General features: G+C 43.3%; 1 protein-coding gene across 7 annotated transcripts in view; it reads left to right on the top strand.

Annotated features, from left to right (window-relative positions):
- Positions 1–20,263, top strand: part of FBXW11 (F-box and WD repeat domain containing 11) — a 54,430-nt gene extending 34,167 nt beyond the window's left edge. For all 7 annotated transcript variants that reach the window (XM_072348153.1, XM_072348154.1, XM_072348150.1 and 4 more), the window contains 10 exons: positions 6,063–6,249; positions 6,776–6,866; positions 12,548–12,685; positions 13,592–13,710; positions 14,156–14,405; positions 15,556–15,674; positions 16,235–16,345; positions 17,280–17,358; positions 18,235–18,423; positions 19,897–20,263. In XM_072348153.1, coding sequence (XP_072204254.1) covers positions 6,063–6,249; positions 6,776–6,866; positions 12,548–12,685; positions 13,592–13,710; positions 14,156–14,405; positions 15,556–15,674; positions 16,235–16,345; positions 17,280–17,358; positions 18,235–18,396 — 1,256 coding nt within the window. In that variant the 3' untranslated portion in view covers positions 18,397–18,423; positions 19,897–20,263. The remainder of the gene's footprint in view (positions 1–6,062; positions 6,250–6,775; positions 6,867–12,547; positions 12,686–13,591; positions 13,711–14,155; positions 14,406–15,555; positions 15,675–16,234; positions 16,346–17,279; positions 17,359–18,234; positions 18,424–19,896) is intronic.
- The last annotated feature ends 5,563 nt before the right edge of the window (positions 20,264–25,826 follow it).

Raw genomic sequence — 25,826 nt, 5'->3', positions numbered from 1 at the left:
TAATGAAGTGAAATAGACCATCACAGTCATCATGTGCAAGCATGAGCTTCAATTATACTTTTGTTTGCCTTTATGTTACATGTCAAGGCAGATATAATGGAGATGCATAGTTCTTTTGTATTACATCTGTGTTGCTGAGATGTTTCTGGGAGCTTCATAGCTGACAGTTGTTTTTACTGCATTTATATATGTAACAAATAGATATTTATTTTGACAACTTTTGTTGTTTGGAAGATGTGAATATTGGAAGCTGTTCCTATTTCCTCTGTCAGCCTTTCTTAAAGGTAATATTGTAAAAAGAGATGCTTCGCTGGGGATGATTTGCTGTTTTCAGTTACCTTGCTTTGGTTTGCTTATGTTTGGCACTACCTACAACACTCTGAGAAGCAGCAGCTGCCTCGTGTCATGAGGAAACCTTGGGGGCTTTATGATGTTTTTATTCATTTAGAAAAGTTATTTTTCTGCAGATACTCATGGTAGAAAACACAGTTTCCCAGAATGGCCTATAGAAGCCAAGTTTTTGTTTGATCCTGTGCTGCTGGCTGGGCTGCTGAGCAGGGAGCTGCCCTGCATGCAGGCACCTGTCTGAAATGTTTCTGCTGAGAACAGTGGTGCTTGTTGCCTTTTGTCTTTATCCCAAGTCTCCAGCATTTAGGTGGGAACTCTGCGCTGTCGATGCAGATTTCGTTACTTCTTGGGTTGCATTAGGACACATCGGCTCCTGTGAGAGCAGAAGAAAGGAGACATTAATTCTTCCCTTACCATCAGGCACAAGGAGAAGTGGATTTGAACGCGTGGTGTTACTGTGTAGATTTACCCAACAGCTTAATTTGATATGATTGAAATCAATGCCATGTTAGAATGACTCTGTCCCTACAGGTCAGGCTGTGCTCAGGCTCTTTCTTGCTGCCACAAGCCTGGCACACAGCTGATGCTGCCTCAGCTCCTGCATATCCCACCCGGATCTCTGCAGTGATCAAAGTCAATGCAATTGCATGAGCCAGGTGACTGCTTTGTGTCTAGTACTGGTCAGGTTCATAGAGCTGACATCCCAAATTTGGGTTCTGTTGTCATACAAAGTGATATTTGCTCATTGAGTTTGCAAATTCCTGTGGATTTAATTTTTTTTTCTTAATTTACTGTTGAAATTCAACCAAATCTTCACCTGGTACCTATAATGAACAACAGCTTTCTTTTTTCACCATCTTCCTCAACACTGCAAAAGCTCTGGAAGAGATGTGAGGGTGTAATAACATGATTCTCTATTAAGTAAGCACACCAATAACTGCTGGATACATTTTAGTAAAGAAAATTCAAAGGTTTTAGTCCCTAATTTAGAATCTACTTTTCACACTAAATGTTCAGAGACTTTTAATGCAAAACAGGCATTTGCAGCCACTTTGGGCTTTAAGTTGTCAGAAAGTGAAGTCCTGCATGTTGTCTGATGGCATTATCACAGGCTCATCTGAGCTGCAGTGTAACTAGCAGGTCCCATTGTGCAACTCCACATAAATATTTCAGTTGACATGGCTTTGGTGAGAGTGAGGTCAATCTGTATGTCTTTGCAAGCAGAAAGAATTGTAAGAATATACTTGGTGGCAAAGTGAAGAGGTTGTACTTTTGTGCTTTGCATGCAGCTTTCAAGGCTGTATGTGCTCATGGAAATTGAGATTGCTGTATTCTAACAGCATCAGAAAGCATTCATTGCTGACCTTTACAGATCTATTTTTAACCATTGTACAGGCTTGTAAAAATTATGTGTCTGCTAATGAAGGTTTTATACTCTTAATATGCATTTGGTCCTTAAAACTCAGTGAAATACAGGCTTCATAAAAAACAGTTTGTATGTGTTGAAGTGTAAAGTGTACCCCTACAGACTGGGATGTGTAGAGACATTCTTGCTGTTGTGAAGCTGTGGCAGCTGATTGCAGCTAGCTTTTATGAACAGCCTCGATTAACTCAATGCAAAATTGATGAGTATTTGGTACTAGGGTTGCACCACACGCAGGAGTCTGCAGCAGTTCTGGGTCTGTCAAGTGATGGGAAGCAGCCAAGCACCTCTCCTGCCTCAACACTCCCCAGGCCTTGTTCCTTAAAGCATCTGTTTGCTGATGGGTGCTCAGGTATTAACCTTCTTGAGAGCATTCCTAGTCTGTAGAAAACAATTGTTATTAAGAAAGAAAGCTTTCTGTGTATTTTAAGTTAATTAGATTACTTGCTCTGCTTAGGAACCACGTTCCAGCCCTAAAAACTATGTTACAGCTCTTTATAAAACAGGGCTGTGGGCTCTGCATGTGCAGCAGGTGGCCCTGAGCTGGCCAGAGCTGTGCTGTGTGCTGCTCCAGTCGCCTGAGGAGCAAGGACAGTGGCTCCAAGCAGCACAGCAGCCATCAGCAGCTTCACAGTGTCCGTGGGCATCCAGCAAGTAGCTGCTCATCATCCCCCTAAAGGTCAGCACAGGTTCTGGAGAGACTGTTGGGCCTTCAGGCTGCAGCTTGAGGTCAATGTGCTGGCAGATTGGTTGCTGCCTTGCCCTCATCTTGGCTGGCTTTATTGCCTGCTAGAAAGCATGCCATGTATTTTGAATAACTGAAGTAGATTTTATTGTCTGGTAACCATCATATTTATTTAATGAGGTTGCATTTGTCTTCTTAATTTGATTGCATTTCTGGGCTTGCAGCATGAGGTGGATTTAGATCCAGGTTTTCACAACTGCTTTTCAAAGGAGTATTACTACCCTTTCAAATGCAGCTGTTTGAAGACTGAACAATTATGAAGCATTTCTGCTTTTGCCTGTCATTCTTCTTAATCAGTTCTGCACAATGGCATTTAATGTGGAAAACTATCATTTGGAAAAAGTAGTATTTCACAAGGAAAAGAAAACTAAAAGCCCTTGGATTAGAGAAGCTGTTGAATGAGCACATTGTATTACTTGATCACATTTTTAAATAGGGAATTACAAAACCTTGGGCTTTGACAATCCTGTATTTGCTTAGCACCACAAGAGATAAGATGGAGAGCCACTGTGATTTTTGCTGCCTGCTGTTACAGGTGGGAAACCGATGCTCTTTGGTGGTCTCAAAACAGCAATGGGAGTCAAACTGTCAAAACTGCCTAGGTGACACCGAAGTTCTTTCACAAAGGATTTCAAATAGTATGTCTGGATTTCCAATAAAGCAGTGTGCTGTTTGCTGCTTGTACTTGATTCTATAATGCTTAACCTGCTGCTGGAAAGCAAGGGGTACTGCCCTCCTCACTCTGAAAGACATTTCAGTTCTGCTTAGAGCAGACCTAGGTCTGTTTGGTGCTATCTGAAGATGATCTAGGTATGGTACAATAGGAGCTGAGGCCAGTGTGTGCATTTGTTCAGTTCAGAGGATGCTTTGCAGTGTGGCTTGTTCATTGGGTTAGCTACTGGTAACTTCACAGCTCCTTAGCATTCTTGTCTTGCTTTGTGGTGGGGTAATTATTTAGTTCATTGCCAGGAGATGGCAGTAACAGATAAACTTTTATAGTAGTATAAGTGCATATGAACAGTGCTTGGACATCCCGTGTCATCTGTCACGTTCTGCCTTGGGAACTGGGACTTTACATTGCAGAGACTGCTGAGAGCCGTGAGCAAGGTGTTAGCAACAGAGGGATGCCAGCAAGGAGACTTGGTCCCATACCCTTCATTTTTGAGGGTATGGTTGAAAAAACTGTGGAGTTAGGGTTTGCTTAGGACTAATCATCTAAGAACATTTAACTTTGCCCATCTGTGAGTGTTAGTGTGCCCGTGTGGTGTGTTGTTTTTGTTTAAGTTTAGCCAGTCTGGCAGCATTACACTTCTCAGGCCTGGAATTACAGAAGCATCCAGTAGGAGGGTTTGTTCAGCACGGATCCCACTGTCCAATCTTTGTGATGAGATACATAGTTAGACTCTGACCAGAGCGTGTCTGCTGAGGACGGCTGTTCCCTTGGTGGCACAGCTAGATTATTTGATGAACTTCACGTGATTCTTTTGCTCGTTCAGCTGCAGGCTTTCAGATGCTCAAGCGAAGGATTTCTTTCACACCTTAAGGGTGTAGATGATGAAACATTTGCCTGTCACCATTCACGTGCTGCTGGCTTTTATGGAACCCAGGCATAGCCAGAGTGGGTTATTCCTCAAACATAAAGAGAAATTAAGGTCATCTGAGATTAGCTTTGTGTGTGCCCCTGCTCTTTGGGCATGCTGCAGCTGATTAAACCCATTTTTCACGTGGCAGAGACAGGACAGCATCCTGTAGCTCTGGGCTGGAAGAGCACTGAAAGTCAGTGCTCTTGTCCTGCTGTTGTACAGACATTCTGTTGGCATCAATGTTTACCTTCCTTTTTAAGCTTGAAACATAGCAGCCTGATTCTGACCTCGTTATCAGTTCTGTAATTTCCTAGTGTTCCTTAGTCTTATTGCCTAGTGATTTGACTAAGGATCCTTGTGCAAATCATGGTGCACCTGCAGTTCCACACTGTGGTATGGGTGCTGGAAGAAGAGCAAAAGCTGTTCTGTGCCCTGTTGGTAACACCTATAACCTTCAGCATCAGAGATCTGCTCACTCAGCAGAGCTGTCTTGTTTTCACAAGCTGTGTCCTGCTTTTCACTGTGAGTGGAGTTATCGTCTGGATTCCCAGTGGGTTTGTGCCTATAACGTTGGGGAAGGACCTTGCAATGATTACATTGCCCTGAGAAACCTTGGGAAAGTTGCCAAATCACAGTAACTTCAATGTATCCTCAGTAAACAGTGCTTTGAATCCTTGATAGTTACTAGCAAGGTTGGGGTGGAGCAGACTGTGAGACAGCTTTCACAATGTGTACAGATAGAAGCTGCTAGTAGTGCAAGTGGTGCTGCTGCTCATAGCTGCACTGAGATGCTCTGTTGTTGGGAGAGGGTTCCCTGACTTTGGGAGTACTTGGGTTGGAGACTCACTGGGAGAATCATAGAATCATAGAATGGCCTGGGTTGAAAAGGACCACAATGATCACCCAGTTTCAACCCCCCTGCTGTGTGCAGGGTCACCAACCAGCAGACCAGTGTGCCCAGAGCCACATCCAGCCTGGCCTTGAATGCCTTCAGGGATGGAGCATTCACAACCTATCCCCAGCAGGTGAAGAGGAGCTGCAGAGATACCATCTGTTATTGTGGCTGTTTTACATATGTTGTGAAATCTTTGAAGCTAAACTAGTGTTACTTTGGACTAGCATGTATGGCTCAGAAGCTGAGCCACCACCTGTCAGTATTTCAGAAGTACTTGACTCCTGGGGACCCTGAGCTGGCTACAGTTGAATCTTACACTTAGCTTCAGAGAAGCTGCAGCCACCCTTTGCTGCTGGTGTAGCCCTTCAGTAATAACTTCCCTGAGCATGGAGACTGGTGGCAGCCACCTGTGAATCATCACAACTGCCTGAGCTGTTAAAGCACCACGTTCATGTAATGCATTTGTCTGATGCATTCCTGCTGCTTTCTTCTGCTTACACCAGGCTGCAGGGCATGGAGCATATCCAAAATTAAGGAGAGGCATTGGCACCCGGAGAGTTGAAATACAAAAGAGGTCCCTGTGTTTAATCTTTGCTAATGCTTCTCCTAGGGGATGTCTGTGTTCTTTGATGTGGAGTCTATCTTCTGCTAAGTTATCTAATGTTACACATAAGGCAGCAGGAATCAATATTACAGATCTTGAGGAATACCTGCTTCTTGGGCCGTGTAGCCCCATGGATTATGTGCGTCAAACATCCAGCATTCTGTGCTGAGAAGCAGCAAAGTGCTTTCTGCTGCTGATGCACAGCGGTGAAGCTTAGTTTGCTCTCATTCTTTCTGTGAAAATGGAACAGCCTAGTAGTAGGAAAGGACTAAGGAGAGAGGTGTTTTGGTGTATCTGGTGGGATTTATTTGTAACTGACGCTTCTGTGTATGATATGAATAATCACGTTTGCTCCAGTGCCTTAAATATAAAGCTGTGTTAGCTTTCTCTCAGTGTACTGTAAAACATGTTTAGTAGTTTACTGCGAAGTGATTGACGTGTTGATTGCCTTTATTTCTTTGTAGAGCAAGGCTTAGATCACATAGCAGAAAACATCCTTTCCTATCTTGATGCCAGATCACTCTGTGCAGCAGAGCTGGTATGTAAGGAGTGGCAGAGAGTCATCTCGGAGGGAATGCTATGGAAAAAATTGATTGAAAGAATGGTACGCACAGATCCGCTGTGGAAGGGACTGTCAGAAAGAAGGGGTTGGTAAGTACCCAGACAATAATTCATCTCTTACTGTGTTTCCCTTGATAAATTAAACTAATCGTGAGCTTTACCAAAGAGCAATTGATAGTGAGTGTCACTGCAGTCCTTATCCCTCCTGTGGACTGCTGGGGCAGCAGCAGCAAAGAAGCTTTTCATCCTTCACAAGGATATGAAGGTATCAGGTGTTCTGCTTTAGAAATGTGTTTGTCTGTGCTCTCTAGTGGTGTGCCTAAGAAAATGCAAGGCATGCTGTAAGGAGCTATGCAAGAGGAGGACACCCTGCTGGCCAAAGCCTTGTGAAGCACAGGACCCTCAATCAGAAAGCCACAAGGAAGAAAACACCTGTTTCTTTTCAAATATAGCTGTCAAATTGTAAAGTCACAAGGGTTATAATTTCAATACTACAAATTATGACAAGTGTTCCTTGAGAATGTATTGTAAGCTTTTGTTCTGTGCAGATTTTGAATTCCTTTGCGGTTTGGTTTCTTTGTGATAAACTGAAAAATATGTTTCTGGTTCTTTCTAGGGATCAGTACCTGTTTAAAAACAGGCCAACAGATGGCCCCCCAAATTCGTTTTACAGGTCCTTATACCCAAAGATAATACAGGACATAGAGGTATGTTATCTGACATGTAATATCTGCAGCAGAATTTCTATTTATTTCAGCCACGTGATGGGTGTAAAGTTTTGGTCTGAAGTTCATTAGTGGGGAAATGTGTTCTGATGTTTAAGGCAGATGTGATCTAATGGAATCATTCCGCTATGGCAAACGTCAGTCTGTGTTGCTTGGCACTCTGTAAAATCATTCAGAACTCTTAGTCTACCTGTAAAATGTAACTGCTGCAGAATATAGTCCAATTTCCAAATATTTTTAGCCCCTGTTACACAATTAATGAACATCTAAAGGTGCAGAACTAAGGGTTAAATGTCACACAGGCAAAGAAGGATCAAATTTGATGCTTGCTAGCTGAGCAATGCACATCTTAGTATTTGAAAGGAGCTGTATGTGTAAGGAATGGCAGTGACAATATAGTGATGGGTAAGATCATGGAATTAAAGGACACTCTTGATGTGATTCTTTTGTTTTCAGCAAGGTCTTTATGTTGTTCAGTAACCAAAATGAGAGAAAAAGTGTGGAAAGACGACCTTTGAAATTGTATAGAATATTGAAGAAGTTCAGTGTTATTTTATCCCAGATTTTTGAAGTTATTCTCTTCCAGTACTCATTCAGTAAGGTATAAGTGGAGCAGCTAATGGCTGCTGCCAGTGTCAGCACTGCTGGGTTAACATGGGCAGCGTGTTTCCCACTGTGGGATCTTGGCAATGGCTCAGCTGGAAGGGAAGGCAGAAGGGTGAGGGTGGTGTTGTACCACGTCAGTGCTTCAGGCTTTTGAAACACTGCTGTTTTTAGGTTTCCAACCTGGAGTGGGGTTGGTGTTTTTGCTGATAACCCAGAGTCCCCTATAATTCATCTGCTTCCAAGAGTACATTAGATTTTTCTTTTCTTATAAATCACCCTTTTAAAACTCTTTTCACAAACCGCTTCTCTAAGGAACTGTCAAAGGAAGCTTTTAACTTTGTTTTAAAAGGTAGGTAACAATGGCAACAAGAGTGAACTGTAAGGCTTGGAACAATTCCTGACTTTCTTGTGCTTGGTTTTGATTTTGCATTTGTTTGGGCTTTTTATGCCTAAAGTTACACTTGCCCTTACTTTCATACTTCTCCAGTTTCTTCACTTTTCAAAGCAATATGCAGAATAAGACTTTCATTTTAGCAGAGTTGAAGAGGTTTCTATCTCTGAATATCAAAATGTTTTTTCTTTAAATATTTGTCTGGAACTTTAATAAGATCTTCGTTTTCTGTCAGAGCTTAGGCAGCTCATGATGAGCCAGAGATGCAGACACTCCCTTCGTCCTCTTACCAAGGCTACTATATTAGAACTGCAGTGTGATTAACTTAGTATCTCTATTACCTTGCATCCAAGGGGCCCAATTTCTTTATTGTTAATACAGTAAAAACCATTTGATGTGACAGAAAATCTAATTGGTCAGTGTTGTACCTGTAGAGAGCAAAGATGGAACATGTTTGGCTATGCTGTTACTGATGTGAGGAGCTACCAGTTTACAGGAGCTGGTGCTGCACTGGCTCTGTGAGTGGAGATGAGCTCTACAAGTAATGTCCTCCATTCTTCTGGTTGACTGACAGAAATGAAAAGTAATCCAAGGCTTGAATTAATGATTGGAAGGGAATCTGAGGAACGATATGTAGTGAATGTGAATTGTTTTCCTCAGACTCTATTTGCATTCTAGGTCAAAAGTCCACGCAGCCACGAAGTGTCATTAACTGCAAGGTAGGACAGGCTGTGATTCGGCAAATGAGGCTCCCTTGCCTCTCTGAAGGTTTATTAGTGCCAGTGTCTGTTTATTTCATGCCAAACACATTTTAGGAACATAATGTCACTTCTGAAGTCATCGGATTTGAAAATAAGAGGACATTTAGAGATCTGAAATCAGATTCTTGGAAAGAGGTCTCTCCACTGTGAAGCCAAATATTTAATAAGGTTTCATTTCACAAGAGGTGGTCCAGCAGTGCTAAATGTCTCCAAGTTCCACGTTGGATTGCCAAGCTCCTGTAGGAGATATATATATATATATATATACACGTATATTTTGGGGGCATATCCTAGAAAATGGAATCTGGGTTTGTGAGGCTTGTTTACAGAATGTTTTTTGCTGCAAGGTGACTGGGTGCAGCCCCAAAGCACTGTGTGAAAGTCAGCTGTTTCGAGTGGGTTGTGTTAATGGGCAGCGTGACAAGGTGGAAAGCTTAATGCTGCTGATTGCAGAACCCCAAGTCCCTGGATTTTTTCCATATTATTTGTGAAGCCCAGCCAACTATTTGGTTTTCCCTGCAGTTCTAGCACGAGTATCCATGTGATGAGTTGAGAAGACTGTTTCAGAAATGTCATGTTCTCGAAGTTAATGGGAACAAGTGTTCATCTTGGTTCCGTGGAAACGTAGGTCAACCTTATTCAGATGAGAATTAAAGTGTCATTTTTGCTCTGCATTTTCAGACTTGAGCCACTTGAAAGACACATCTTAGTGTGAAACTGGCCTGCAAACTGAGGCAGATTGTAACTGGCACAGGCCTTGACTCATAGCTGAGAAGGGCAGAAAACTGCATGCTCTCCATGCTACAGGGCCGGTCCTCAGCTGGGCTTTTTTCATTCCCTTTGCCTGCACTACTCCTGCTTTCCATAAATTGGCACCCAAAGCCTTTAATACAGTTTCTGCAGGCCTCCTTCTCTTCCTCTGTAACAAGCGAGTCTATTCCATTGTCCATATCTATCTCTCTCAACATCTGATATGTTCTTTCCGGGGCTTTAAAAAGGGTTCTGCAAGTCTGCAGTGAGACTTGGGGATAGTGTTACTTAGTGGACCACTGAACAGCTTCTTGCGTATCAGGTTGGTTGCTTGCAGAAGGACGGCACTTCATCAGCTTACACTGTTCAGCAAGCAGTCCCTTTGGTTTTGGGGGTAAAGATAAACCTGCTTTGCAATAATATTTGCAAGGATAGAAGTCCCATATTTAGCCAAGGAACTGAACACAGGGTACATCAAAGTGCCTTTCTGTCCAGTTCTGCAGTTCCTCAGCTGCTAACTGGCTCTCCGCATAGCAGGTTTCATCTTCACATTTGTTCCCTATCCCTTGTGTCCAGATTTTGTTGGCTGTGTAGCACACTTGCTGCTATCGCCCTAAGTGAGCATTAGTGAAGTGTGTGAAACTGTTAGCTGTGCCTGTAAGCCAAGGAGACAGTGTTCTGCACCACTCACTTTTAGCTGTGAAATCCATGTAGAGGGGCTGTTACCTTGGAGACTTGCTACAGAAAAGTAGAGTGCTGCATGAATTGGTGTTAGGTTTGTTGCTGTAAGCATGCAAATAAATGGAGTCTCTCAACATTGACCCCACGGTGCTTGTAACAGTCTATAAAACAGAGTAGTTTCTTCCTCTCTGCTCGTATGCACATGCATACCTACTGAATGTGTATGCAGTGTATTGAGATATCTCCTGGAAGGAGCTGCAGCTGAAAACCTATTAACTGCACTATTTGGTAACAACCAGGAATCTCCTCTAGCAGAAGCTTTTATGTGGTTGCCAGTATTGTATTAAACATGTTCCTTTTCAGAGGGTCCTCCAGGTTGCCCACCCACTCAGCTGCATTTAGTCATCTAGAATAATGTTATTCCTCTATACGTACACATCTGTTTTCACTCTGTTGCTAATTTAAATGCTGCTGTATGTTCTCTGTGTATTGTGGCTACTTTCCCAGCACACTGAAAATTTACACAGTGTAAGGGGATTTTACAAGTTCTCGAAAAACATGAAGTATTTTCCCACAGTAGCCGCACGATTTAACGTAGAAATGAAATGATATCTACTCACAAATGTGCACCTGCATGTGACTTGCTGCTTTATGGTGCCTTCGTGTAGATGTTAAATAATACCTTCGTTTCTTTTATCTGACGCCAGTCTTTTCTTGTGGTAAGCTTATTATGTCGCTTCCTACAGTGAGCTGCTAAGAGTTAAGCCAGCACTAGTCCCAAAATGTTTGGTCAGCATACTGCTACCGACTGCTGCTCTGATTAGAAAGCTGCTAGAGACAGCTGATTGGTGCTGTTCTTAATGTGTTCTGTAGCTATTGGGAATGGCTGCCACAGGAGCCTGAGGTGTGGAGGTGCTCAAATGGTGTTGCAGTGCCTGGAGGTCTGAGTAATCCAGCACGTGGTGCATTAAACTGCTCATTTCTGACCTTTTCAAGAACGTTCCTGTAGGGAAAACTCTCCCTTAGGCGACTTTTTAGAACTGAATATAAATGGTTTCTGAAGCTATTTAAATTGGATGACTTGGATCTGAGATACTTTATCTCCAGTGTGTTCAGTGTTAGTTATTGCACTGTTAAATATCTTACCTTCGGATCTCTAGTTATAATGGCTCGTGCTATTAGTGTCTTAAATTCTCTGCTGTTTCCAAGGCTGGTCTATGAGCTCGGTAACAGTGAAGGAATTAACGAGTTGCAGTTCTGCCCTCCAAGCACAGATGATAAATCTTCAGCCGAAGCTTGAGAGCCCTCCCTTCCTGACACATCCATCCCATGCTGAGGAAGTAGCAAAATGAGCAGTCTGCTACCTTCAGAGCAGGAGCCCAAGTGGAGCTGATGTCAGATCTGAACAGCCTGAGCCCGGTTCAGTCGTGCTGGCTGGCTGGAAAAGCTGATCCCAAACTGGCAGATGACTTGCTGTCTTAATTTCATTAGCTTCCCCAACAAATTGGAGGAGAATGAGTGGGGGTGAATAACTTGTCAACATGCTCTTCCAGAAGCTTCCTTTAGTACTTCTAATTTAGACAAATTCCTGTGATACATCAGGTTTGTATTATAATTGTGGATAATTCTCTCTGAGTTGCGTAATGGGAGACAATTGAAGGAGTAAGCACATGGCAAACCAAGCAATGCACTGTTTTCTGCTAAAACAGGCATATTTTCTTGGAACTGGGAGGTCGTAGTTGCACTGTTCTGCAACTGGACTGTTCTGGTGCCCATGCTGGAAGATGAAAGGTATTCCAGCCTGTGGGGTACTGCTGGTGTTGTTGCAGAGCTGTGTGACCAAAATCCCTTATCTCATGTGTCTTTGAAGCCAACATTGGTCTTTTCACAAGCAGGAAAAAGCTGATCACAAGATGGAATTAATTCTTGTTCTGTCGTGAGATAGTTTGTCTCCTTTTAAGGTGTCATGTCTGTTACCTGAAAGGAGAATTAAAAAGAAAAGGAGCAAGTTAGCAGAAGTTTCCATATCTCAGTCCCTTGGATGCATGACAGCTAATGCGAGAAATGGCAGGGGCAGGAAGGTGCAGGGATCGATCTGTATGCTGGTTACTCAGTGGTGCTGAGCACACACCATACAAGTTCTATGCCGCTGCTATCAGATGACTGCATACGTACAAGGGGAAACTGTAATGTATTTTTCTGATGGTTACTCTGACTGTTCTGATGAAGGCAGCTTGAGTATGATTTTCAGCACTGAACACTGCTTTTGTCATGACAAAATACCGAGGTCTGAAGTCATGGTGTTATAAGTGGTTTTTATGGGTGGGTGGGAGAAAAATGTATGTGAATTTTACATTTAAATCTTAAGGGTGAACTCTGTAACAGTGAGAATAGATTTGCTGGGCTTCTGTTGGGGTAATCACACTGGAGCGTGCAGCCTCGTGCCTAACTCCCATTGTTTCACCTCTTGTCAGACTATAGAATCTAACTGGCGATGTGGGCGACATAATTTGCAAAGGATTCAGTGCCGCTCTGAAAACAGCAAAGGTGTCTACTGTTTACAGTATGATGATGAAAAGATAATCAGTGGCCTACGAGATAACTCCATTAAGGTAAATGCTTTTTTTGGTCTTTATGAGTGAATGGTAGTTCTGCCTTGGAGGGGGAGCTGTTTGTTTCCTTGATGTGTTCTCTTGTATAAACAGGAGGGGGAAGGGCTGTTGATAAGAGTGGACAGTGATAGGACAAGGGGAATGGTTTTAAACTGAGACAGGGAAGGTTTAGGTTGGATGTTAGGAGGAAGTTTTTCACCCAGGGGCTGGTAACGCACTGGAGCAGGTTGCCCAAGGAGGCTGTGGATGCCCCATCCCTGCAGGCATCCAAGGCCAGGCTGGATGTGGCTCTGGGCAGCCTGGGCTGCTGGTTGGTGACCCTGCACACAGCAGGGGGTTGGAACTGGATGAGCACTGTGGGCCTTTGCAACCCAGGACATTCTAGGATTCTTCCAACAGTGCTTCTCTCTTCAGGGTTTACGAGGACTGGGTGCCTTCTATAGCCCTGTGAAATCTTCACCTGTGTTTTGCTCTAGCAGACGGGCAATCAATACCACTGGCTACAAAGAAACACTTGTGAAATCAGAGTTGTCTACATGAAAGAAGATTATGTAGCACTTATTGTCAGCTGTGACTTTTTGTCATACCAAATGGTTGGCTTTCTCCAGAACAAGCTGCTTTCATGCAAGCTGTCCCTGAGTGCCCTGGCATTTCTTCTTGTAAAACAGGCTTTCGTCTTTTCATGATCCTTGGTTGTTTTGCTGTAATGCCAAAAGCTTGCTTCAAGGAGACTCCCCAAGTTAGAAGGGAGGACAAGAGTTGCTGTCTGGACATGCAGCCTAGCCAAGGGTTCTTGCTGCTGTGTCCAGGTTTCTTCCTTTCCTCTCAGTAGCAGCAGTGTTCAAGTTTTTTGAACCCATGTTCTTGGCAAGATGTTTAGAGTTCTTATTTTTATTTTTTGGACAGATTTGGGACAAAACAAGCTTGGAATGTTTGAAAGTATTAACAGGACATACTGGCTCGGTTCTTTGTCTGCAGTACGATGAAAGGGTCATTGTAACTGGATCTTCAGATTCTACAGTGAGGTGAGTGTTAAGTTTTGGGGGGAAAAAAAAGCTTAAAAAAAGTGAATATTGGGGTTGGGAATATTTGTAATCATCTCCAAATATCAGAAAACATCCCTCGTGTGAGTGTAGTACCATTATTCCAAAAATAAGGTGTTTGCACATTGGAAAGCATCATGTTCAGTCATTTTTTTCCAAGTCTATCTCATGCTTTGTAGTGTTAAGCATTGTGAAGGAATGTGACCCATATCATTCAAAGCACAGCATGAAGGAGAATGGCTGATGCACCAGTTGCATGGGTGAATACCTCATTTAGGTTTCTTACATCACCTTCTGACTTATTTTAGTTATGACCTATAATGAAAGGAGGCTCTGTATGTGGAGCACTTGTCAATGAACACAAAACTTCAGATATGCGTAATGTATATAGTTCCTTCATTTGGGATAAAATTCTTTTCTTTTGCAGAGTTTGGGATGTAAATACAGGTGAAGTTCTGAACACGTTGATTCACCACAATGAAGCAGTGCTTCATTTGAGGTTCAGTAATGGCTTAATGGTGACATGCTCAAAGGACAGATCCATCGCTGTCTGGGATATGGCATCACCTACTGACATCACCCTGCGCCGTGTCCTGGTTGGCCATCGTGCTGCTGTTAACGTGGTAGACTTTGATGACAAGTATATTGTATCAGCATCAGGTGACAGGACCATTAAAGTAAGTTGGCAGAACTCTCCTGTGGGTCTGAATGCCTACTAAGCCAGAAAAGCTTCTGAAAGTTACAATTCAAATTGGAGTAGCCAAGGTTTTTTGTAAACAGTTCTGTGCCTTTCTCCTTAGCATTCAGCTAGCTGCTTCCTCCTACTAGTTGTTAATGTCTTCTTGCACATAACAAGGCTTGTAATGTTTTTGTTGTGACTGTTGTACAGCTCCAGAAAAGTAAAGCCTACTCTAATCTCAAGTTGGGTTTGTTTGTTAAATGTGGCACATTTTGTGCCTTTTTCCAAATGTCAGCTTTTTTATTTCAATTGGCAGTCCTGTTCCAGACATGAAATTTATCAGCAGTTGCTTTTCCATTCCACACCTTCCCAGCTAAACCAGACTTTGCTGTGTTTAAAGAATTAAAATGCTGTATTTTGAAAAATTTACATACCAGAAAATTTGAGTTACCCAGAGTGTATCAATATAACAAAAGCGTTTCCACCCTTCCTTCTCTACCACCAGAACTATCCTGGACTGTGCCAAAAAGCTCTTGGCAGTTCTGTGTCTGAATGTCGGCCAAGAAACCCACTGCACTTCTTTTGGAAAAGGAGCTACTTTACATGAGCCCTTTACGTTACAACTTCAATAACAGTTCATTAAAAAATGAATAAATTTCATCAAAAACGTTGAAAGAAGAAGCAGCCACCAGGCCTTAATAGGCCATGGCTTTGGTCTTATCTTAGAAGCAGATTGCTAGCAGTTTATTTGGTAAAAAATACAGCTTATTTTTGCATATGAGGTAACATCCTCACTTTTAAAGGATTACTACTTATCAAGATTTAAGTGTCATCAGCCTTTCAAGGTCGTTTGGACCAGTATCATCTGCCACTTGAAAATATTTTATGTAAGCCCTCTACTTGCAACCTCCCAGTCTTTCTCATTGACATGATGTACAATAGCAGAGCCGATGGCTCTTGTCATTGCTAGGCTCTGTAATACCACCTTCCACTAACACCACGTGCCTCCTCTTTGCCTGTAAAAATACTACGGAAGATTTCATTCTGCTGTCCAGCAGAAATCAGCCTCAGACTTCTGCTTATGAGTTTGTAACAGCTTCTGTTGGAAGTCAGAAGCCTTTATTGAGCATGATTCTCATGTTTCATAGGTCTGGAGTACAAGTACATGCGAGTTTGTTCGTACACTAAATGGGCACAAGCGTGGCATCGCATGCCTGCAGTACAGGGATCGACTGGTTGTCAGTGGATCTTCTGACAATACCATTAGGTGGGTGCCAGCAGGCTGTTGGTATGTACCTATGTACGTTTACACGCGATAACAGGATTTCCCCTGACCTCTGCTGCTCCCCTACTCATTTCAGTATGTCATTGAAGCAGATGCTGTACAACTAGTTAACATATCACATCCATGTGAGACTGTGAGGTTCAGACGGAGGGAAACAAAACCCTCAATCCCTGTAGTTTATGACCTTGTTTTCTACTTGAGAGGTGGAGACATTGGTCACTGGTTTTCATGCTTTCTGAACCTCTAGTAATCACTGATTTATGCAGAACAGAGAAGTATGTTAAGGTTTCTTAAAACAATCTAGCAAGTGTACAGCCTTTACTTATATGTAATTTTGAATGTCTAGATTAGTTTTTATGTACTGCAGCTGCAATGCAGTTTTCTCTGAATTGCGTACAAGGAAAATCTAGTTCTACCAGCTGCTCTTTTTAGCAAATTGTGGTATTTTCTGCAGAAACCCATTCAGTAGCATGCTGAAATCACTGTGTGTAAGGTGATAGCACTGAACCTGAAGTGCTCAGACTTTCTTCTGTTCTTTTAAGGCTATGGGACATTGAATGTGGTGCCTGTTTAAGGGTATTAGAAGGCCATGAAGAACTGGTCCGATGCATCAGGTTCGACAATAAGAGGATTGTTAGTGGAGCCTATGATGGGTATGTTTCTGAGAGCTATTTCAAAAGGTTCTGCCTTCCTTAACAAAGCGTTCTTGAAAGCCTTTGGGCCTTGTTTGTGGTAGAAAAGCTCCCTTCCAATTTGATGGATGGATCACTATTTAAGTGGCTTCTGTTTCAGCGTATCAGGCTGCACTTTTAAGTAGACAAGAAACTGTTTTTCTGGTACATTCTAGTGCACACCAAATGTATTTGGCACTCATGCTTGACGTTGTACAGGAAGTAAACTTTTGTTTGGCTGAAGTGACAATCGATCTAAAAAAGTGCATTCTTTTGTCTCTTCCTTTAGGAACTGCTCCTTTTACAAGCCCACATACTCAGAGTAGTCAATGCTTTCTTTTCAATTCTTGTTTGGTAAAAACAACAGTGAAGATACTTATTGTGAGAGCAGATATCTCATGTAGGGCTCTCAGAACTGTTCAGTGGCTATTCCTCTTAGCTTAAAGGCAGGAGCCCCACTGTACTTCAAGTGAGCAGTGGGGCTATTGAAAACAATTCTTGAACTGTGTTTGTCTCCAGCTTTTTATGTGGGCTCATCATCTCACTGGGGTTGGCAGTCCCTGCTTAATTCCTGTTGGATCTTTGAATTTCATCAGTAGTGTTGTGGGCTTTAGAGGTTTTTCTGCTGTTCCAAACTGACTTGTGTATACAAATGTAGTTAGTTGGTCTTGAGTATAAACGACCCACTTGGGCCATCACAAAGACATCACTGTATTTGCTGCTAAGAAGAAATACAAGACTGTCCGTGTTTTACGAGATTAAGCTTTAGTAAATTAGTGAAGATAAATTCTAACATTTTGCTCAATGCTGATAAATCAGCTGAAGGGAAGATCTGGAATATTCCGTCCATTGCTTTTAGATGTTTCTGTGCTTACACTTGAAACGATGCTTTTAACCTTCTTATCTTTCTTTATAGCAAAATTAAAGTTTGGGACTTGCAAGCTGCTCTTGACCCCCGTGCCCCAGCAAGTACATTATGCTTGCGTACGTTAGTGGTATGTATAATCAATTTATTGATTTGAGGTTTCAAATATCCTATTTAAAAGCGTGAGGCATTTTATTCCCTTAGGATGGGTGAAAAATTCAGGGGGTTCTCTGTAAAGCCTGGGCTATTTCTTGTGCTAAAAATGAATGAAAATGTACACATCATTAATGACTAAATGAAAAATTAAGACATCCTTAGAGACTCTAAAAAATCATGACCTTATGTGAAATCATTTTAGTTACTGGTGCAATACCATTGTCGTGGTGGTGTAATACCACTGTCATGATGGTTTTCAATTTCTTCCTATTAAAGGGAATGATGGGGCTGAAATTCTGTGAGTCTTTCCTCAACCTTTCTTCTAACCTTTCAGTTTGAAAGGAAGAGGTATGCAAAGAAAAGGGAGGACTTGCTCCATGTGTGAGCCATACTGATCCTTGCAGCAGTGTGTCCTAGGTGAAGCCATGATGTGGTGTGTTAGTGCTGTACAAAAACTGGGCTAGCAGCAGTGTTGAATGTAAAATCTTATGTAAGAAAAGGAAGCCCTGGTGTGGACCGTTATTGCCAACCAGTTTTGTAGATTGATGCTTCCTGATAGACTTTGTTAGTCTTAATAATGTCAGCCTCAACATGTGCAGTGGGCCCCTGCAGGGGACAGTCAGGACTTATGAGTGCTTTATTTGAAAGCTGTGTGTTATTTATGCTGAACAAAGCTTATGTATGAAAACTGCTTTTCTTTAAAGTCAAGTGTGATTGATTATAACTAAGGGCTTCTTAAACAGTGCACCAAAAATGTAATGCACCATTCTGCATCCAGTTCTGCATGAGTACAAACATAATGAAATGTCATCCTCTTCTTGGCCTGCTAACTGATGTCCATTACTCACAGGAACATTCAGGACGTGTCTTTAGGCTCCAGTTTGATGAATTTCAGATCATTAGTAGTTCCCATGACGATACAATTCTGATTTGGGATTTCTTAAACGTGCCACCCAGTGCCCCAAACGAGACTCGCTCTCCATCTAGAACATACACTTACATCTCCAGATAACAGTCTGCACTTTACTACCCTCAGAAGGTAAGTCTTTGTCTCTCCACATATATAAGTTTATCGTTTCACCTGCAGGTTGTATGACTCAAAACAATAAACTCTTGTTTTCCTTAAGATAACAGAAATTTCTCCCTAGGTGAACTTTTGCTGTGGAAATTCCGAGGCTTGTTGGAGTTGAATGGTTCCTAGTTTTGATTTATGGAAAAGCTATATGTGGTTTGTCTTAAGTGCAAGAGGAATATGTTGGTGACTTATCTTCTTTCCTGCCACCTGTGACCTGCAAGATCCGCTGTCATGGAGATCTGTGGGTGAAATATGAAGAACCTTTGGTGGTGTGTTCTTCCTTTCAAATTCTGCACACTTGACAATTTTGAGCAGCTTATGTCTGACTTGTCCTGTGATGCACAACTGAAAACATGCAGGGATACGATCCAAGGAATTGCTGGTGCTGATAAATGACTGTCCCTTAATGATGTTTCCCGTACAGGAGAGATGCTGTGATGTCATATTCTGAAGGGTTTTTCTGAAATCAGAATCCACAAAGCATAAATCTACATACAATTATGGTCAAACAGCTCATATTTCATTATGACACTTAATGAAACAGTTTTATATGCTTTCAAACATTATAGTTTTCTGTGTTTTGAAACAGCCCCGCGCCCTTGGTTTTTTACAAGGCTTGCAATGTTGTGCCTCTTCAAAGCGGATCATTTTTGACAGTCCTGGCAGTTGGCTGTGAGAGTTTTATTGCTTTCTGTTGAATTCCTGTTGTTTATTGTAACATGATAAAAATTGTTACCATATGATAGTCTGATATTCTTATATTAAGCACTAGGTCTTGTGCTAGGGGGGAAGGGAAACCATTGGTTAACGTCTAAAGATGTTTTAACCTTTCATGGGAATTCCATATCAGAACGGGGTGGTTCACCATAGTCCAGAAAAGTGATTTTGAAAAGTGGCAAGTAAAACTGAAAGTTGGGTTTAATTATGCCAATTATTTACATGATGGTGTGACCGGATGGAGGAAATTGAGTCTAAAACTAGTTTTGGTGTGTTGTCTGTTTTCTTAAAATCCCATGTTCTGGAAGTGAAGTTTGTATCCTGAGCAAAGCTCGCCCCTCTGCAGCATGGGGGGAAGGAAGGTTCAGTTGTCACTCTTTCAATAAGGTACTCAGCATTTAGCAAGATGAGCAGGTGGTTCACCTCTTAGTTCCCCCGAAGGTATGTAAGAAAAACACTCAGATGTTCAGAGCATATTCTGCAGCAAAGGCAGTGCCCCGTGTTCCATCCATCCATCCTTGGAGGAAGGACTTCTAACACAGAATGGTTTAAAGCTGTGTACCTCCTTACCGTGGTAAGCACTGCTCTCCTCACAGGTGTTTTGTAGTTTCAGCCTGGAGTGCTTGAGATGGTGCGTGCTGAACCTTCTCCGTATGTCTCCAAAAGGTGCTTTTTGACTTGCGTGTCCTGTGAGTTCAGTTTGTCTTTTGTCTCTTTCAGGGTTTCACAGTCTTGAACTACTGGATTTTGGCTCCTACATGCCTGAAGATGTTGATCGACAGCTAAAGTCAGAATTGGTTCTAGATGCTGTGTAGATGCAAAGCAGCACGATTCTATATCTAAATTTCTTAATCTTTCCTGCTCTCAGTGGTCGTCTTTGAATTTACTACAAATTCACTGACTTCGAGTAGATGAATTTCAGAAGCCTTCCCTTCCCTGCAGTGAGAAATCCAAAGCTTCACATGTATATTGTCCGTAGAACCTGAACTCAGATGGCTTGTTTTTCAGAAATAAATCAGACGTCAAGAAAGGACTTGGCCTAATTTATATTGCTTTGCACTTTTGTCTGACTTTAAAGAAAAACCAACATTCTCCAATGAAATTTGGGTGCCAAACACATACCCAGAATGTACAGAGCTTTGCTTTCAAAGTCATCGCTGTCCTTTAGACTTTGCTCTTATGGCAGATTCAGAGCCTGTTTTGTTTGATAGGAGTGTACGTTGGACTCTTAGAAATATTTCTGAATTGCTCAGTAATATTTTTGGATTACAGTTGACTTGTTTCTGCTCCGATAATTTCTTTTAAATTAAAGATTTCCTGTAATTCAGGCTAGGTTATCTAAACTAGTTGTATAGCACTGTCTTTTCCTTTTAACTGTGCTCTGTACGACAGCCGTCCTGCGCTTCCTAATGTTTGGTATAGTAAAAACCTTTCCGTGTGTGCTTGCCTCATTTCAAATACTGTATAAGCATGTAGATATGATGTACATAACAGTGTAACCTCCGGGTGCTGGGAGTCAGGGTTTCCTGGCACTGCACACTAACGCAAGCTGTGGTAGCACTTGGCAGCAGGATGTTCTAACTACTGGCACTGTAGGGGTTCATATGAATTACCCAGACATTTTCTCTGCAAAAAGGAGGTTTTCAGTATTCGTTAGGATTTTTTTAATGGGAACTACATATTTTAAAACGTAATTTCTAAACTTTTTAAAAATTAAAAAAAAAAAAAAGAAAAAAAAAAGGAAAAAAGCAACAAACAAACAAACAAGAGGTTTAATTTATGTTCTGTATCTTCTGTTTTGTGCCGCAGTATTTACAGTTGTCTTTCTTTTACCACCAGTAGGTTCTCACAGCCGCCTGCTGACGTCCTTTAGCATTAGTTTGGCTGCTCAGTGGAGGAGGTGCCATGGGCCAAAGCGAAGTTTATTTATGTTCGGTTTGTAACCCTTCCTCATGGTGGAGGACCCTTCAGGTCAATGCTCCGATCGCCCTGCAGGGTTCCTTACCCGTAGCTCTCAGCTGTAACCATACTGCAGCGTCCTGCTCATGGTTTCTCTTTGTTAGCATGCTTTTATTTGGGAATCTCGGTAGTTCCTTTTTATGTTGTCTCAGCCTCCCCTCTAATTTATGTGCTCACATAAACGCTACTGCATTTCTCTGACGTTGGGAGTAAGCCGTGGACAGATGCAAACTTGAATCTCGTACCTTCATTAGCCGTGTGTGACTCTGCCTGCTGGTGGCTTTTCTTCAGTGCTTCAGTCAGTCTCAGCGTGGAGCGCGCCCGTTCTCCTGGGGAAGACGTGTTGGCACAGGGATGGATCGCCACGGATTGTGTGTGTCGGGTGTTTGTGTCCCCTGGCTGCACCTCTGTTGGGTTGGAGTTTCTCCTCCGGACCATCAGGAAGGCTGAGGGTCTGTCTGGTTACTGAGAGGCTGATCCTGAGTGCAGGGAGGCGTCACTTTGTGTCAAACCAGCTCAGAGAAAGAGTGAATCAAGACATCGCCGAGGTGGTACGGCAGAGCATCTACAAGGTTCTCTCCTCTTCACACTGAGAGGGGTGTTGGGGTCAGTGTTAAACTCCCATTCACGTGTTACTGTGACGTCTTCCCCTCCTCATGATGACCCAACGTGACCAAGTACAGAAGGTTAAAAACGGCTCCTGATGGTCCATAAGATCCCTTGCTGGGAGGCATTGCAGTGCAGTGTGAAGGTATCTCGCTTCCCCTCCTCGTCTGATAGCTTTAATATCAAATGGCTTAAAATCTGTTGCAGCCCTGAAGACAACCAACCAACCAACCAACAAAGCTGAAGAACGGAGCCCTTTTTTTTTAGATGCATGTGTAAGATTTAAATTCCTGTTTTTTCCTGGGGAGATGATGCTATTTGAACATGCGGTCCGAACTTCTTTGTGCTTTGTGTAACATAGCAGTGGACTTTTGTGATTGGCACCCAAGGAACTCGGCTCCTGGGATTCATGTTAGAGATCCTGGCCGCACTCTGGACTTTGATTTGCTGACATAATTGAGCAACTGTACATTACTGCTATATTAATGTTTCAAAGCACTGGGATAGTCTAATTCTAACTTGTAATTATGTTTGCCAATTACCTGTTTGGAAAGTTGGTGTATGAACAGCTTATTGAAACTGTTAAATTGTACAGATATCGTTCATGATCTAAAGCTTTGTACTGTGGAATGTGCTTAATAAAAAAAAAAAAAGACTTTGAACTTAATTTGTCCAATGAATGGATCGGTGATGTCGTGCCATTCTGAATGTCTTGCTGGGTATCATTGCCCAAATAATGATGAGCACAGGGTGATGTGGTGGCAGAGTGAGCAGTGTGTCAGGGCTGAGCAGTGGGGCTGGATGCTACAAACTGCCCCGAGCTTTCTCCTTTGCAGCACTAGAGCCGAGTGCACCAGGCCCAAGTTCTATGTCTGGACTTGCTGACTCTCCTCCGCTGCAGTGTGTTTTTCCTTTGCAGATGTCTGCTCTTCATTTACCTCTGCTTCTCACCATGTCCAGAAGCTCTATTAGTTTTTTTCTTGTCTCTGAGCAGCTGTGAGATGCAGAAATCCAAGTGTGGAGTGTGAGCAGGACAGGCTGGGCTTTGGGAGGGTGGTGGTTACCCGCTGGGAACACTTGCAGTGATAGAATAACTGGAGGGGAACAGCGTGTGCAGAGAGCACTTGGATGCAGGGGAACACCTTGCTTTCCTGTCCTGCTTAGCTCTGCTTGTATTTCTGCAGAACCCGATTGTGCCACATCTCCTGCTGTGGGTCAGCACCTACCAGGGATGGCAGCAATTACAGCTAATGAGTTTCAGGTGTTTGCTCTTTCCTGGATCAGTGGCGGTGCTGCCCAACGCTGCCCTGCAGCGTATGCTGGGCAGACACCAAACCTCTTTGCTTGTCTGGAGCTGGGAGCTGCTTCCTAACAGAGCAGGAGTTGGTTACCAGGCAGGAGGTGACCCTTGGAACTCTTGCCCTGTTACAAATAGCTGTTTCTGCAGCATTTATCTAGTGGGCTGAATTAAGGAAGCATCTGGAATGGGGTTTTTTTGGCCTTTCTTTCCGAAGCTTTATAGCAAATTGTGCAAACACATGCAGGAAGCATTACAAAACCTTCGTGTGTCCAAAGAATTAGCAGATGTTATCCCTCTACTCTTTTAGGGAGCAGGGATGAGCCTGCTTGCTCCTGGGGCTGGAACTGACCGAAGGAGAGCAAAATGACTCAGATCAGCATGGAGCAGAAGATGACCTGCAGTGTGCAGAGGTGAGCTGCCCTCAATGCAGGTGCCTTGTGCTTCCCAGGCTGGTTTTTACAGCTGTTATTCCCCCTTATTGCTCTTTGCTCAGATCCCTTCCACCCTTTCAAACAGCAAAAACCACATGGCCAAACTCAGCCATGGCCTGCTGGGGGCAGGAGGGCTGGGTGCTGTTGGCCCTGCCCGTACCTCTGCCCATAGCAGGCAGCTGCCGTTCTCCCCTACCAAGTGATGCACAGCTGCAATGCAGAGCTGATGCTTCCACGAGTCAAAAGCCTCCAGGAAGAGTAGAAACAGCAACCTTCCCTTCTGGAGAAGTGAGAGGGGTGTGTATTTTTGTAGGTTTATTCTTGGTACTCCTTGGAAGGGCTCCATGAATAGCAGAGGCTGTGCATGCCAACAGGAGGAGGAACACGGATAGAAGTAAGCGCTGCTCCTGAGAGTCGGTTCCCTTCTGGATGCAGAGGACGAGCTGTAGCCGTCCCCACTGTTTGTGGATGCCCCACACTGACAGCTGGTGCTCGAAGCCCATGTGAAATGTGTCAGTGCAGGAACGACTTTGCTTTCATCCAGGAGCGCAAACAAGGCGCTGGGGCTGCCAGGCACCATAAACTGCACCCAAAGCTCCTGCTGGCCAATGTGGTAAGTCGGCCCCTCCTGGGTGGCCCTTTTTCTTCTTCCTTTTTCATTTCTAGTATCTGCAGGCAGGTCTTGGACTGAAGTAGAAACAGCTTCTCTTGTCTGAATAATTTAAAGAGCTGCGATTTCATCTTTTCCTTGGCACAGCTCAGTACAAATAAAGGGAGATGCGTTTGTATCTCTTGACTTGCTCTCTTTCCACAGTCTAAAATCTTCTGTTTTCTTTTCCTCCTTTTTCCTTTGAAGGAATCCTTTGAAGGTTTTATTTTTAATTTCCAAACACGCGCTTGGAAGGAAAGATCACTTTTTTTCTGTATATTTTCCCTTGAGACGAGCTGACACTTCTTTGCTGGAGGAGCAGGAGAGCTGGGATGGGGGCTCGAGCTTTGCCAGATGAGCCTGTTGGATTCAAATCTTTCACCTGGGAGGAAATCCTGGAGTCAATGGAAGCAGTGCCTCCATGCAGCTCCTGATGCTGTGCCTTGGAGCCTTGTCCTGAGAGCTTAATCCTGTTACAAGGGTGGGTAAAGCACGTCTGTATGGGTCTTCCTCTGAGCTGTCCCAAGTGCCTGGGGATGCCCAGCACCACGAGCATTTCCTGAATGACACAGGGAGGTCAGCTTCACTGGAAGGATGAGCAGAGATAAAATGCCAAGAAGAAAATGTGGGAAAGATCTTCCTCTTCCTCGCCTCCATCAGTGCTTCCCCTCACAGTGCCAGGCTGGATCCAGGAATGCAGCCCTGCTCTACTGGAAGAAGGGCAGAGGAAAATCTACACGTGCCAGACACAAACTCCATTGCTCAGCATGCCGATGAAACAGGCCGCAACCATCAGTTCAACTTGAAACCCAAAGTGACTCACCCCTTGGGAATGCTAAAATGGCATTTTGGTTGCTCTGTCAAGGCCTGATGAGGGTTTCTCGTGATCCAGGCCCAGCCTGCTGAGGAAACTGCTGTGCTTTTTGTCAGAGGCAGCTTTTATTGCTGCCCTGTCTTGTGTCAGACCCAATGCTCCTGCAGCCTCTCGCTACTGCCCTGCAGCACTCATTGACTTTCCCAAGCTCCAGCTTTTACCTGGATACTTTAAAACATTTGTGTTATTCTCTTGGAATAATTGGTCTCCATCGCATCTGAGTATAGCAGGATGAAGGGCCTGCTGGAATTGAGGTGGCCCTTGAATTGGTTGTTTGAACCCCCTTAGTGTTCCTTCTATCAGCCAATATTCAGTACAGCCCCAACAGAAGCTGTTTGCGGTGGCTGAAGCAGCTGTTAATCCTCTGGTTTTCTTCTTAAAAATATTCCAAGTCGTAATTAGACAAGTAAAGATTGCAGCTGAACCAAAGAGATCCCGCAGAGCTTTCAATGGACTTTATACATCTCTGCAAAATGTATTTAGATGTATCCATGTAGGCATCCATAAGGACTACTTTCTGTCTCCTCTCTGATGATTAGCTAATGCTGCTTCACGTGAGGGAGTATTTAGTTACAACTGCATTTGCAAAGTTCGAGCCCTCCCTGTCCCAGTATTGTATTTCCTGCTGTCTGGGTGCTGCTATGGACCTGAAACAGCCCTAATGGGAGGGGATCGGGTTGTGTCCATGCAGGCTTCTGCTGCCTGTGCAGCTCCTGGTGTCAGCGTGAAGAAGCTTCTTAGCAGCAGATGAACCCAATGACCTTCCAGGTCTCTCCTATCTAACTCTGACATCTCTGATTAGTTTTGCATACGTCTTCTCTCTGCAGGATG

This window comes from Excalfactoria chinensis, chromosome 13, assembly GCF_039878825.1.
Source record: "Excalfactoria chinensis isolate bCotChi1 chromosome 13, bCotChi1.hap2, whole genome shotgun sequence".
In the NCBI taxonomy this organism is placed as follows: Eukaryota; Metazoa; Chordata; class Aves; order Galliformes; family Phasianidae; genus Excalfactoria; species Excalfactoria chinensis.
This window is presented reverse-complemented; position numbering and strand designations above follow the sequence as displayed.